This window comes from Suillus plorans (assembly GCF_016647745.1).
Source record: "Suillus plorans strain S12 chromosome Unknown HD556scaffold_71, whole genome shotgun sequence".
NCBI classification, from domain to species: Eukaryota; Fungi; Basidiomycota; class Agaricomycetes; order Boletales; family Suillaceae; genus Suillus; species Suillus plorans.
This window is the reverse complement of record NW_024537455.1, coordinates 90,762-103,940: the sequence shown is the minus strand read 5'-3', so window position 1 is coordinate 103,940 and position 13,179 is coordinate 90,762. Positions and strand designations below refer to the sequence as shown.

Genomic DNA, 13,179 nt, shown 5'->3' with positions numbered 1-13,179 from the left:
CACCCCTGGTGGCTGCTCTAGATGTCGAACGAACAGCAAACACAGACCATCCGAATCACTGGTGGGTAATGCATGATTATTTGTACCGCCACAACTGCTCATCCGAGTCTGCGCACGCCCAGTCCTTGCCGCCAACTCCCTTGTGAAGCGAGAGGTCTTCAGTCTCCCAGACCCATTCGCTGTCGTCTCTGTCGATACCGATCAGACATACACCACCAGCCCGGTGAAGAGGAGTTTGAGCCCGACTTGGAACCAGCACTTTGATATGTGGGTTTCTTTGAGTTTTCTCGCTGCTATCAGTATTAAACGTGTTTCGTAGCACCGTTCGACCATCTTCCACTATCATAATCCAGATATTCGACCAAAAGAGATTCAGAAAGCGAGATCAAGGTTTCCTTGGGCTTGCAAAGCTTACCGGCCAAGAGGCGATAGAGCACACGGCCAACAGTTACAGTACTCATAATCTTTAACTTCGATACTTCCAGCTAACACGACCTGCTCCAGGGCTTATAACTCACGACCTTTGCCCCTCATCTACTGGAACATCTGTTTACGGGAAGTTGATGTTTTCGTTCTCGCTTCCGCCGAACACTCCGTCAGATGCTGCGCAAAGCAATCTATCACCTAGTGTATCAGCAAACCGGTCTTTGCGTTCCCGTCAGAGCACACCCATGCTTCGCCCCGAGTCCTCAACAAGGGTACCCGCTCTTCCCCGTGTCCCATCTCTCGGTCTCCTTCATAATCGCCAAGGTTCAACTTCCAACTCGGAGTCCCGAACCTCGTCAGATAGTGCAGTAACACTAACCAGACCTCCTATGGGTATTGAACGTGAGCCTTCTAGCACGGGACAATCTACCACTAGTACCAGTGTAGACGATGAAGACGAAGCACCCCTCCCTCGAGGATGGGAGCGTCGTCTTGACGAACAAAGCGGTCGAGTCTATTACGTTGACCACAATAGAAGGTTGACCACATGGGTACGGCCCACAGCCGCACCTTCTACATCATCTTCTGCTCGTGCTCCATCAATCTCCGTGACGCAGCCGCACGTTCAGAATCCCACCCGCAGCAGCGGTGGTTATGTAGATGTCCCCCTACCGGCAGGATGGGAAGAGCGTCGGACGCCAGAAGGACGCCCCTACTTTGTTGACCATCATACACGCCTTACGACATGGATAGACCCTCGTACGGTACAGGTCGCTCCTTCCGCTATCTCTGCGTCCACGAACGCGAATGCGAATATTGGTCCTCTTCCATCAGGCTGGGAGATGCGCCTCACCTCCACTGGCAGAGTGTACTTTGTTGATCACAACACCCGCACCACGACCTGGGATGATCCAAGATTACCCTCGAATCTGGATTCTAATGCCCCTCAGTACAAGCGTGATTACAGAAGGAAGGTGATCTACTTCCGCAGTCAACCCGCGATGAACCTGAAGGAGGGCAAATGCGAATTGAAGCTGCGGCGAAGCCGAGTCTTGGATGACAGCTTCGCCGCTGTCATGAGAATGAGCGGAAATGAGTTGAAGAGGAGGCTCGTGATCAAGTTCGAAGGAGAAGATGGCTTGGATTATGGAGGTGTCTCGAGGTATGAATTTCACTTTCACTGGTTGAGGCGACCTTGTTCTAATACTGCGATAGGGAGTGGTTCTTCCTGGTGTCTCATGAGATCTTCGACCCATCCTATGGCTTGTTCCAATATTCCGCACACGACAATTACACCCTTCAGATGAACTGGATGTCGGGCATCAATCCTGAGCATCTCACATACTTCAAATTCATCGGGCGATGTCTTGGGCTTGCCATATTCCATAGGCGGTTTCTTGATGCCTACTTCGTACCCAGTTTCTACAAGATCATCCTTGGGAAAAAGTCAACATTGGCTGATCTCGAAGGCGTCGATGCTGACCTTCACCGTAGTCTAGTCTGGATGTTGTATGTTTTTGTTCTCATCGCTGCTAAGTCGAGTCGCTCAACAATTGACTTAGGGAAAATGATATCACCGATATCTTGGACGAAACGTTCACTTCTACAGAAGACCGCTTTGGCGAAATTGTGGAAGTCGAGCTGAAGCCTGGAGGAGCTGATATACCCGTCACCGAAGATAACAAGAAGGAGTATGTTGAAGCGGTTGTGGAATACCGTACTAAGACAAGAGTCCGGGAACAATCCCAAGCCTTCATGCTCGGCTTCCAGGAGATCATACCTCGAGATCTGATTGAACTCTTTGACGAGCGAGAACTCGAGCTTCTCATAGGGGGGATGTCCGAGATTGACACGTACGTATCTTATCATGCTCATGTTTTATCACGCTAATAATGCGTTACAGCGATGACTGGATCCAATACACTGATTACCGCGGATACGAAAAGACGGACAAAGTCATCGAGTGGTTCTGGCAATGCATCCGTAGCTGGCCCCCGGAACGCAAGTCGCGCTTACTCCAGTTTGCGACGGGTACTTCCAGGGTGCCTGTCAATGGCTTCAAAGATTTACAGGGTTCGGATGGGCCGCGGAGATTCACCATCGATAAGTCTGGCGATCCATCACAACTCCCGAGGAGCCATACGTGTTTCAATAGGATCGAGTTGCCTCCTTACGAAGATTACGAGAGCCTCGAAAAAAAATTGACGTATGCCATCGAGTGCGTTTGCTTTGTGTCCAATCCTGGAGACGTTCGCTGATTTTTTTTACAGGGAAACAGAAGGATTCGGTGTAGAATGAGTTGTGTTTCTTGCTTCGATTTCTTTTCTTCGTTTGTTTATTTTGATACCAAAATGTTGTAATTCTTTACGCTGCACCAATACTGAACTATCCTTAATTTCTGCGTCCTCGGCATAGGTGCCAGAACTGGCAGTAGTACCGATGCAAACGACCATCCAGTGTCCACCTAATAGAGCCAGCGATGACTGCTCGCGCATGGTCTTCAACGTTGCTTGGATTGACATTGCTGGTTTCATAGATGGGCCATGTAGGAGTTGATGTGGCGTGTACGAGAGAATTCGAAGCACATACACCAGTGATCTGGTCTCTCCCAAAGCAAGGGTACATTATGTCCATCGACACGGATTCAAGTATGGTGTTTTCTCTAAAATTCATACCAAATTCGTCCATGCGAACATCGTGGTTACATATCGCACCGCAGATGTTTCAAAAAACCGAAACTGCAAACTCGAGATTCATTCATTGGGATACCAAATCGGCATTCAGTCGCTGAACGCTCACCACAGTGCTTAGCCTTGTTCTGTTCGCTGTGGCTTTGATTATGTATAAAAGTTACAGCCCAACAATCTGGATCAGGCCATTTTCAGGGCTTTGCCAGCTGTGAAAAGCCATGACCGGGCGCGAATGCATGGGAATCGGGACACATCAATAAAGAAAGTGGGTATGGGAAGAGAGCTTCACTTTGGCTGAACATCTCTTCCTATCCGTACTTCCTCTACTAGGGTTGCTCTCTTTGCGTAATCGATTGACATGTTTGCATCACTGGGATCGATGACAAATGGTCCGATATGAAAGATTTGAAAGTAATATCTTTGAAATTGCTCGAACACCTCATATGGGCCCAGCGCGTTCAACATTGGAATCCCGCACCGAGGTGTCGATCCCGGAACAGTCGGTATTCCGTAACGTATCGTTTGCATTGCCAAGGGCTCGAGTGATGACCGAATGATCTTTGACAGTGTGCGCATAATTACATATACAAAGCTATGATGAATGGAAGAAATCTGTGTGGTCTCCGAGTCAAAAGAGTGTTGATGATGGCTAGGATTCGTGAGGGACAATATGGCACCTGTTCAAGTTGATGAGCATTACTTCATGTCGAGCAGACGACCAAATATATCGTACCCTAGCATGCCACGCCCACCCCAGCCCTTACGCGGAGTGAGTTTCAACGACATAGTTTCCTCAGACCTTGATATGATGACCTGAATCTCGCGCTAAAGAATGTTAAAGATAGGCGGTGCGGGAAAAGTAACCTGAACCAACATTTTCATTAACAGATACTAGATCAGCCAGCGGTTGCAAAGAATTTGCTGTAAATGATGATCGCACGAGAGATCCAAATTTCAATATCAGATCTTCTCGTCGAAGTCCCTGTAAGTAAAACCCTGTCGATATCGTCCTTGAAGCAAGCTTCATACCGACGTACTGCTTCTGCTGCGGGGCTACTTGGAGCTACACCATCCACTCTTGCAAAAGCAAGTAGCGATTCCGGGCTATCCGTCAAACTCGTATGCTGCGCGACCTCCTCAGATGCGGCGGGTAATGATCCAACTGTAGATGGATCGTATACCGCCTGGAGAGCTGTCTCAATCTCATTCATGACAGCTTTGTAATCGTTTCGCAGCTCATTGATGCGTCTGCGGGCATGCCGGATTGCGTATACGTCGACATCTGCCCGAGGAAAACCTTCCCGATCAACCAGGGGTGTGGTCATATCAACATTATTGACTTTAAGGATAGAAAACTGCGCGTCGAGTTCGGCCTCGATGTTCTCTTTCTGAGACATGAGAGCGCGAGCGTGCTCTCTTGGGTTTATTGGGGACGGCAGCATGAATCCCATTCTCGTATTTCTGCCGGAAAGATGAGTTGGAGAAAAGGAGAGTGTAGTTCAGACGCGTTTACGTAATCCACGAGGAGTTCATTGGCCAATGAAAATTCTTCATCGTTTATGGTAACAGGCTCTCGTCCAAACCAATTCCGAACATGTACATTAAAGGCGACTCTCAAAAGTATATGTTCCGTTATACAAGTTCTTAGCTAGACAGGATCGAAGACACCAATTTCAATTGTCATCATAGCACCAAAGGTAGGCCCGCCCCGACTATCATATATATACGTTGCTGAGATCATGACAGGAGCAGTAACAGCCCAGGTGTTTGGGTCCATACATGATGCATGACTCCGTAGTCCAGTCCGTCTCCACATCTGAGCCGTCCTTGTAAATCCATGTGGATATCCTGGTCTAAGTTATACCGTGTTCTATTAATCAAGACAGTGATGTTTAAGATCCGGGCGGTGCGTCGCGACATGAATATTGGTGCACTAATAGAAGAAGCACATTGCTTCCCGCTTCGGTCATTGCAGAGTCCAGACTGGGCCTCTTTGATGGGAGCGGAGCGCCGATATCAGAACATCAAAGCGCAGTTTGCGTTTCTACTCAGTTTCTACCACGGGCATTCATCTTGCTCGGCAATGAATGATAATACTACACTCCACTACTATCTGCGTCCGTATATGTTCTTGGCGTCTGATGTATTTCTGGATGTTAACCATTCAGCTATCACCGCTATGTTCTGCAGTGTCTCTGGCGCTGGGCAGCCCTTCGCTCATTCCCGTTATAATCATGAACCTTCCCGTTGTAGGTTTCACATGGTTTATTCCCTGTGACAAGTGCTCACCCAATGCCCATACACCCTGCGGGACGCAGTTCAGGGTCGGCACAATGACACATGCTATGACGAAGTTGACAACTCACATCAAGAATCAAGTGACGGCTCGGAGGAGTGGGAATCAGGCACTGTGATTGCGCAGTGCAGTGTGCAAAATACCAAAGGGCGAAAGTGCCGCGTGGGTCTGTCTGAAACCGATGCACGGTTTATTGAGGCCTAGCACCATTCAACAGAGTAAAACAAGTTGCTTCCCGGTGACTCCATCTCCGTCGGACTCTATCACTAAATCGTGCAACTCCAACAGCCACTGATCCGTTGAATCGCCTCTCAGCTCCTACTTTGTTTTTGATCTTCGCAAACTGATCGGTACAACATATCCCCAAGGCGCAGGCACGTGCTGCATACGTGGCAGCACGTTCAAGGGCTTGGCACCGAAGACGTGCAACTTGAGGTGGCAAAACACGCCTTTAGTTTGCAAGCGCCATTCAGGATATCATGTGCCGTACATAATCATGGAAACGACCGATTACAGTTCCGAACATCCTAACCGGTTTCATTGGTTGGAGTAAAGGATTGGGGTAGTAGATCGGCTGCCGGATTTACAACAACTAGGGACGACGGGGTAATAGTATTAGGTAATATCAAGAATGCGGGGAGCACCCACGTACCTAGCCGCATAGTTCTGAGCTTATCCCAGCTAAGTAATGTGAAACTTCCTTTATTGTTTTCGCGAGTCACCTGCCTACATGGTTTAGGTATAAGTGATCTAGTATATATGGTCTCGTGTTCTGGGTCAACGTACTATGTACATATGACCTTACAAGCAAGCTTGTTCATTGGCAGCCCGTCCGGTCGCCGCGGTAATACCACTACATCTCGTTACTCGGCCTCGGTTAGTGACACCTTGGGGCTCGAGGGTTTCCAGAGTAGTAACGTTACTTAGTTATGTGGGTTTGTATGTGTAGTAAAGTAATTTGGACGTGGCGTGATTACTTTTGAAGACAATTTGTAACAAATATTATAAGTAGTTGGGCTTAGATAAGCGCCACGCTTAGCATCTAGCAGAGCGTCGCGAAGCAGACCACATTCTTAGCACCTGCTGCAGTCACCCGTCTCCTAGGATAAGAGTCTGTTAGCTAGGGCAAGAGGAACGCTAAGATGGCGGGACCCTTTTCGGCCGTTTCAGAACCGAAAGAGAATGATGGCGTCTCCGTGCAGAGACGATGCCGTACTAATAAATCCACGGTCGAAACATCATCTGAGAGGGTTGTTGATCCAATATTCAGCGCTTTGATCACTTTTTAATATAAGTAGACTAGAGAGCACGTAGCATGTCTAGAAACCCCCCAGTGCGGTTAGTTTAGTCTGACAACGGAAATCTGTGTTCTTAGCGTGGAAGTAACCCGTTTCATCCGAGTCATACTTAAAACCGTACCACGTCTCGGCAGCCTTCCGCATCCACCGCACCCACAACCCTCCTCTTACCCGAACACCCATCTCTCACCATGTTGTCCCAAAATTTCATGCTAGAGAAAGATCCTTTGTCTCTTGAGCGGATCCGTCAAATTTTGGTCCGCCTTGAAGATACCATCATATTTGATTTGATAGAGCGGGCGCAGTTCGCTCACAACCCCCGAATCTACATACGTGGCTCCTTTGAGGAACTGAGGGATATGGAATTTGATGGAAGTTGGCTCGAGTGGTTCTTGAAAGAGATTGAAACTTTCCATGGTTCGTATTTTGACCAATGCTAAACATAGGCAATGTGCTAAGTCCCATCACTACACAGCTAGAGCTCGTAGATATACAAGGTATATCTTCTTACAATCAGATCTAGTTTGCGGTTTAACGTCATAATAGCCCAGATGAATACCCTTTCACGTCCAATCTCCCTGCCCCAGTACTGTTACCCCTGGCTTTCCCCAAAATACTATATTCAAACACTATCAATGCAAATCCATCAATTCTGTCCTTCTACACTCGTTCCATTGTTCCGCGGATAACAAGGCGGGCAACTCTGGCCCTAGCAGCGATTAAGCGCTCAAATGGGATTATTGGAGATGAAGAATACGAGGACGATGGTAATTACGGCAGCGCAGCTACAATAGACGTTGAAGTTCTGCAGGCAATTAGTAAACGCGTGCACTATGGTCAGTCACTTCTATCGAGCCCGATATCCTTCTAATCTTTCTGACTGCAGGAAAATTCGTTTCTGAATCAAAATTCATTGCAAACCCCGCTGCCTTCATCCCCCACATCCTAACGCCTAACCGAGCCGCACTCGAGGCGTTGATTACGAAACCGGAGGTAGAGCGCAAGCTGCTTCAGCGTTTACGCAAGAAAGCTGCCATATACGCACAAGAATTCAGCGCCGATGGTGACGCTATAATCAACTCTCATTTGAATGGTAGTGCAAAAATTGATGTTGATGGTGTGGTGGAGTTGTACGAAAGCTATATCATCCCTCTAACAAAAGAGGTCGAGGTACGCGTTTCTTTGTATCCAGGTGGATCCTCGACTTAATGTATTTTACCAGGTCGATTATCTATTGCACAGATTGGATGGGTTGTCACAGGAAGAGATCGATGCTCTCACTGCATAGTAACGAATCGCATGGTTGGCTTTATGAACCCAACTTACTTACGCCGAATGACCCGCCTGCCTACCTTGAGGTACTACCATACATAATCACAATATTCTTTGTTTTTGTTTTTCTATCGGTTATGTATATCTAGGGTTGTTGTCGCTTCCTGCCGACATGCGTATTTATCTTGTGGTATTCCACCACCTTTGGGATTGGACATCTGGTCGTGGGTTTTTTGTGGATCTTAACTGGAAATGACGAGGTGGAGATCTGAGGTTATTTCGAGAAGAGAAACCTGTTCATTGGTGGATGCCGCAGCAGCAGGTAGTGCTAAGTGTGAGCAGTGCTGACGGATATTACATGGTCCTTACTACGTGGCATGGCCTTCGCAACAGGCGCACGAAGACAACCACTAACGCGACATCGCTTTGTTAGACTGTCCGAATATTTCGGGCTCAAGTACTTGATTCTTGATGCCATCAGAATCTTAGGGGGTGACATGGGTGCAATGGAGTGGCATCCGTACCCAGGGCCTAATTCGTGGGTAGACTCTGAAGGCCTACCTGTATCCATATTGGTCAGTGTCGAGGCGGGTGTGGGTGAATCTACGGGTGACAAATACATTGTGCGAAATTGCAGATAGGACTCGGACTTGCGAGGATATGAGTAGTGCCACACAATATCTGCGACCACTATCCGAGTCAATCAGGCTCTATTTCAATCAGGTCAGGACGCGAGCGTAAACTGCGGAACAGCATGCTTTCGATGCCACTAGAATTTAAAATGACAACTTCAAGGAAGACACACAGTGAAATACCATTAATATTATGCTCTCGTCACCTTTCCGCTTTGGCTCGTCGCTTCTTTTTGGAAGATTGTGGAACAAAGATCGGAAACGCTGTTAGTTTACGACGGGGTGGATGCATAGCTGGTAACCCGCAGCCGGGTGCCGATTCAGAAGACATGCCCGATGATGAAATAAAACGCTTCCTCACCATTGAGACAAATCCAATGAATGATAGTCGAGGTACATGTATGAAAGATAGATGCGAACATAGATTTTACACATCAGAATCGGACCGTGCACAACGAATTGGAAACATCGAGAACTTAGTATGATAGTGGCCGCGGCTCGCTGTAAACTTTAATAAATATTCACCTGAAAGTTTATGAAGTGAGCATCATATTACAGCGCTGCGGGGCATGAGATGTTCGTACCTATTCATACCTCCGCGAGCGTGATTTCGACGGATTTCGACGTCGGGTAGGGATTCGTTCAATAAATAGTGCCAAGTTCGGCTCGGCCAAAAATAATTTGCTATTTGGGGTACCAACTACCCGTGGATACCTGGAGATACGCAAATTCAGCAAGCCCTCCGACGCGTATCCGTGTGGGTGGAACCAATTACCCACCACCTGTAGCACCCGTCCCACGTTCCGTCTGCGGCGGGTGGTACTCACAGATGTCAAGAATAGCAATTCGGGAGGGATAGCGGGCTCTGCCACGGATGTAGTCCCATCCTTCAAATCCGCTGAGAAAATCCATAAGGCCATCGAACGTGTGGACGGGAAGTTACCAAGTTCAACAGTCCTGAGCTGGCATGGATGTTCTGGATCCATATCTATTGCAATTTTGGAATGATCAAGAATGCAATGGCTATCGACCCTCGACGAGAAATGAGGACAAAGGCACCCAGACCGGCGTCACTGGAGAAGAACGTGCGATCCTTGTGATCTAGAGCGATTGTATATCTGCTACCAGTTGTTTCACCAATAATATTATGGATAGAAAAGGAACCATAAAGACATAGTACAGCTCCTTTGAATCAGTGAAACAGTGGGAGCTGCGTCAAAGCTGCGTGATCGTTGACGATCTGAGTTATCCAGAGGAAGCTTATGTCAGCTCTCATCGCTGGTGGTAGTACCCCAAATGGCTTATAATTATTAATATAATTATTTTAGCTATGTCACTTAAAAAGTTTACATGGAGTGCCTGTGCCTCTCCGTTTTGGGCGAGCGTGTTCAAGTTCTGCCTGTATATCATCACATACAGTTTAGGCCTTGGTCCTGTGGCAAGTTTGTGTCATTTCTGGGGTGGGATCGCAGAAAGGGTTGGAGAGGGCTGGTGGCCTGCTAAATTAATTATGTACGGATACTGCCGCTGCGCCAGCGCATTGGCGACTGGCTATTTGGTGCTCGGAAACTTACAGTTATCCGGGATTGCTACGTCCGCAAGATTCTCGCCGCAAGAACCCACTGAGTTTGATCATCATCATAGAATTGAAGTCCAATTTGCTCTTCTACGGTCGCTGTATTGACCATACTCGTAATTGCTACTGTCCGTTGACGTACTGCGTTACGCCCTTCCCATCCCCTTCAATCGTGATTGGCCAAATTTGACTTATATTGTTGCATTGTTGTCCCGTTGTGTTATGTATCGGCTCCATATTGATATCACAGGGCTCTCCCCGGAGCTCGTTTCGTCCGTGCTTCTATCTCCCACTGAGTTCGAGTCTCAAAAACCTTTGAGGGGCCCTGTACCAGATTACAATCAATTTCAAAGAGGGGTTCAAAAGCAGGGTATTTAAAAAGAGCGTAGATGAATCCAAAAGTGCGGGGGAAGCCCAATGTGATATTCCCAATTGTGAGAGGGAGTGCAAAAAAATAGATCCATAGTATGAACGATGACATACAATATATAACTGATCCAGAGGAAGTAATCAAAAACTAGGGAGTACAAGAGAGATCTTGATAGAACTCGTAAATAGGAATAAATTGACGGAATTACAAGCCAAGATCTAGGGACAGAATGAGTCACAAAGACCGTAATTCGCAAACAGGTGGCGTACCTTCCAACAGACGCTTCGCTTCCTCGGGGCCTATGTTCCTGGTTGCGCGCCTAGCCAAGAGTTTCTCCGTTCGGTACTTTTCGTACAGAACTTCCCGAGTATGTACCTTGAGAACCTGGGGAGTGTTTTTTAGGATCACCAGTGTATACAATATATCATCAAACTATTTACCTTGAGATGGGTCAATAGAATCGCTGTTCGGAGGGCGGCGAAGTCGCAGTGGCCAGGGTTGAGAACGTCAATAGTCCCCCATCTGAACTTCCGAGTGAACACGCCCCTGAGATCCTGCGGGGGACATTGAAAAAACACGGATTTGCGGACGGTAGGACTATCGAGAGAGATTGGTGTTTCTGCCACAGGGGTAGAGGGTCCTGTCACGTCTTCCCGCGCACAAAAGTTAGATTCAGGGGAAGCTGGCTGCGGCCATCTGATACGCGGGGTAGTTGCCTGTTCTGGAGTGATAAGCGCGAAGGGAAGTAACGTTGAGAGATTTGTTTGGGAGACAACATGAGCTGAGAAACGAATATTTGCTACGCTATCTTCTTCGGCGCCATCGGGATAGTAGGGTTCTCTTTCGTCTTGAGCTACGGCACATAGGTCACGACGAGAGCGAGAACGAGAACGGGAAAGCCGCGTCCCTTTCAGTGTAATCACTGGACGTGAGGGGCGTCCCTGGTTTTCACTATCATTTGCAACGTAAGAGCTGCCATTTTGGTGGACGTCGCCGTTCTCACGGTGACCGTTTACTTCTTGCGGCAACGTTGTGGCAGCTTTATCGTCCGAGAGTGACACCGGTACGGGGGAGTCCGTTTTCGGCTTGGGTGTGGAGAACACCCCAAAGTCTAGGCCAGCTGATTCTAGATCCCTGTGAATAGCAGCTTTGACGAGCGACAACGTGTCATCTGTAAGTGAGTCCGCATGTGCAATAACAGGAAGCACGTTCACCCGTGCCGAAAGACGACGGATCACGCGAAGCTCAGCGGGGGACATTGCGAAGTCTCTGGAATATTCTTGATTATAAATGGCTTCTTGGATATCTCCGACGGTAGTACGAGAAACCGTGGTATCTGACCGGGCTCTGCCCGACATAGGGGATTGGATGCGAGGTGACGGTGACAAAATAGACGAGGGATCAACCATAAAGATACACCTAGATCCAGAACATTTGAATCAATAATTGTTGACATGACAAAATTCTTACAAGTGAACATGTTGATCTCCTTTGCTTTGACGGACAACTTTAGACTCCTATATATTTATTAAGTAACAGCTTCGAAAGAACAAGATTGCGTGATATACCTCATTCATCGTATCTGCAAATTGCGCGTCAAGATACTTGATCATCCCACTGACCTGGCGTTCAACCCGCAACTCGTGTCCGTCGCTGAAATCCAGCCCGGGGGTATCAATGACGGTCAGAAGCACTCGGTCATACCGCGACTCGCAAATCTCAACACAAGCCGTGTTAATTTGCTGTGTATGCTTCAGAGAACCATTCAAAAACCGATCCAAGCCCACACGCTGGTCTTCTGTCGCATTTGGCGATATATCTGCAGTTTCGAGAAGTAAACGCAAGAACGAAGTCTTTCCTGTGCCTCTTGCTCCTACGACCTGGTCGACGCGTCGTAGTTCAATCAATTTTGGGAGATCAATGTGGTAACATACCATGAGGTTGAACGCAGGTGATGCACGGTTTTTACGGTGAGATCGCCGTGGCGACAAGACAGGAACGGTGGAAGATCTCCAATTACCGAACGCAGACGGGGGGTGAGACATATACATAGACGAAATCTTGCTGCCATTTTCCGCCGGTTGTCCTGCAATTAACCGAAATGGTTTATGGAATGGAATGGGGGCACGATCGGAGCAGGATACAGAGCTTTTGACCGCACCTTGCTGGGGATAACGTTCGGGCTCTGGAAGGGGACCTTCATGTATTACCGTGACATCTACTAAGTTTTCCGGCCATGGAATGCCTTGAGAATGCAGCTCAGGCAAAGAGGGAGAGCTTTTCAGTGGTGACCCCGTGGAGTTTGAAGTTCTGGGCCTTCGGCGAAAAGAAAACATGATGAGATACAGGAAATGGAAGAATAGTGAGAGTGAGACAGTGTGGGACGGGTATGAACACTGGTAGAATAAAGAACGTGTAGGATATAGCAATGCCAGTTTACAGCCAAAGAGAAAGGTCTACAGGCCACGGGAGGCAACTGGGCTCCCGTTTCAACGGCAATTTTGGTGTTAAGGATAAGTCAAATACATATTTCGACAGAATCACAAGCCCATGGCAACCCCGCGCTGGTTGATAGGCTATCAGGCCCTTAGAATTCCCACCAATGGCAATAGCACAACG

At 47.9% G+C, this 13,179-nt stretch overlaps 5 protein-coding genes across 5 annotated transcripts; 3 read left to right on the top strand and 2 right to left on the bottom strand.

The window, feature by feature from the left end:
- Positions 1–21: 21 nt before the first annotated feature.
- HD556DRAFT_1448103 (uncharacterized protein) lies at positions 22–2,724 on the top strand (the record flags this gene model as incomplete). Its single annotated transcript, XM_041307377.1, has 8 exons — positions 22–61; positions 123–267; positions 320–453; positions 505–1,588; positions 1,642–1,935; positions 1,989–2,279; positions 2,330–2,644; positions 2,697–2,724. The coding sequence occupies 8 exons, from the start codon at positions 22–24 to the stop codon at positions 2,722–2,724; spliced, it is 2,331 nt and encodes a 776-aa protein (XP_041155400.1).
- A 787-nt stretch (positions 2,725–3,511) lies between these two features.
- On the bottom strand, positions 3,512–4,634 carry HD556DRAFT_913598 (uncharacterized protein). The gene is made up of 4 exons (XM_041312022.1): positions 4,154–4,634; positions 3,991–4,098; positions 3,850–3,941; positions 3,512–3,793 (listed from the first exon to the last, which is right to left on the bottom strand). The coding sequence occupies exons 1-4, from the start codon at positions 4,565–4,567 to the stop codon at positions 3,766–3,768; spliced, it is 642 nt and encodes a 213-aa protein (XP_041155399.1). The 5' UTR covers positions 4,568–4,634; the 3' UTR covers positions 3,512–3,765.
- Positions 4,635–4,684: 50 nt separating this feature from the next.
- On the top strand, positions 4,685–5,939 carry HD556DRAFT_913577 (uncharacterized protein). Its single transcript, XM_041312021.1, has 4 exons — positions 4,685–4,813; positions 4,863–5,365; positions 5,435–5,574; positions 5,630–5,939. The coding sequence occupies exons 2-4, from the start codon at positions 4,954–4,956 to the stop codon at positions 5,705–5,707; spliced, it is 630 nt and encodes a 209-aa protein (XP_041155398.1). The 5' UTR covers positions 4,685–4,813; positions 4,863–4,953; the 3' UTR covers positions 5,708–5,939.
- Positions 5,940–6,423: 484 nt separating this feature from the next.
- HD556DRAFT_1405312 (chorismate mutase) lies at positions 6,424–8,305 on the top strand. The gene is made up of 5 exons (XM_041303968.1): positions 6,424–7,127; positions 7,186–7,207; positions 7,257–7,546; positions 7,597–7,880; positions 7,933–8,305. Exons 1-5 carry the CDS (start codon positions 6,902–6,904, stop codon positions 7,996–7,998), a joined length of 888 nt encoding a protein of 295 aa, XP_041155397.1. The 5' UTR covers positions 6,424–6,901; the 3' UTR covers positions 7,999–8,305.
- A 2,226-nt stretch (positions 8,306–10,531) lies between these two features.
- On the bottom strand, positions 10,532–13,121 carry HD556DRAFT_913426 (uncharacterized protein). The gene is made up of 5 exons (XM_041312020.1): positions 12,129–13,121; positions 12,031–12,077; positions 11,001–11,979; positions 10,830–10,944; positions 10,532–10,778 (listed from the first exon to the last, which is right to left on the bottom strand). Exons 1-5 carry the CDS (start codon positions 12,894–12,896, stop codon positions 10,765–10,767), a joined length of 1,923 nt encoding a protein of 640 aa, XP_041155396.1. The 5' UTR covers positions 12,897–13,121; the 3' UTR covers positions 10,532–10,764.
- Between the last annotated feature and the right edge of the window lie 58 nt (positions 13,122–13,179).

What these genes read in the sequence shown, in the direction of transcription:
- HD556DRAFT_913598 (XM_041312022.1), bottom strand. Translation starts at nt 4,567, where the DNA reads ATGGGATTCATGCTGCCGTCCCCAATAAACCCAAGAGAGCACGCTCGC. An exon ending in GTAGCCCCGCAGCAGAAGCA is followed by an intron (nt 4,099 to 4,153) that starts GTACGTCGGTAT and finishes TTTTACTTACAG; the next exon opens with GGACTTCGACGAGAAGATCT. An exon ending in GGTGGGCGTGGCATGCTAGG is followed by an intron (nt 3,794 to 3,849) that starts GTACGATATATT and finishes CAACTTGAACAG; the next exon opens with GTGCCATATTGTCCCTCACG.
- HD556DRAFT_913577 (XM_041312021.1), top strand. Translation starts at nt 4,954, where the DNA reads ATGTGGATATCCTGGTCTAAGTTATACCGTGTTCTATTAATCAAGACA. An exon ending in TAATCATGAACCTTCCCGTT is followed by an intron (nt 5,366 to 5,434) that starts GTAGGTTTCACA and finishes TGCGGGACGCAG; the next exon opens with TTCAGGGTCGGCACAATGAC. An exon ending in CCAAAGGGCGAAAGTGCCGC is followed by an intron (nt 5,575 to 5,629) that starts GTGGGTCTGTCT and finishes ACCATTCAACAG; the next exon opens with AGTAAAACAAGTTGCTTCCC.
- HD556DRAFT_1405312 (XM_041303968.1), top strand. Translation starts at nt 6,902, where the DNA reads ATGTTGTCCCAAAATTTCATGCTAGAGAAAGATCCTTTGTCTCTTGAG. An exon ending in AGAGATTGAAACTTTCCATG is followed by an intron (nt 7,128 to 7,185) that starts GTTCGTATTTTG and finishes ATCACTACACAG; the next exon opens with CTAGAGCTCGTAGATATACA. An exon ending in CTCTAACAAAAGAGGTCGAG is followed by an intron (nt 7,881 to 7,932) that starts GTACGCGTTTCT and finishes GTATTTTACCAG; the next exon opens with GTCGATTATCTATTGCACAG.
- HD556DRAFT_913426 (XM_041312020.1), bottom strand. Translation starts at nt 12,896, where the DNA reads ATGTTTTCTTTTCGCCGAAGGCCCAGAACTTCAAACTCCACGGGGTCA. An exon ending in GGAGATCAACATGTTCACTT is followed by an intron (nt 11,980 to 12,030) that starts GTAAGAATTTTG and finishes TTCTGGATCTAG; the next exon opens with GTGTATCTTTATGGTTGATC. An exon ending in TTCTATTGACCCATCTCAAG is followed by an intron (nt 10,945 to 11,000) that starts GTAAATAGTTTG and finishes AACACTCCCCAG; the next exon opens with GTTCTCAAGGTACATACTCG.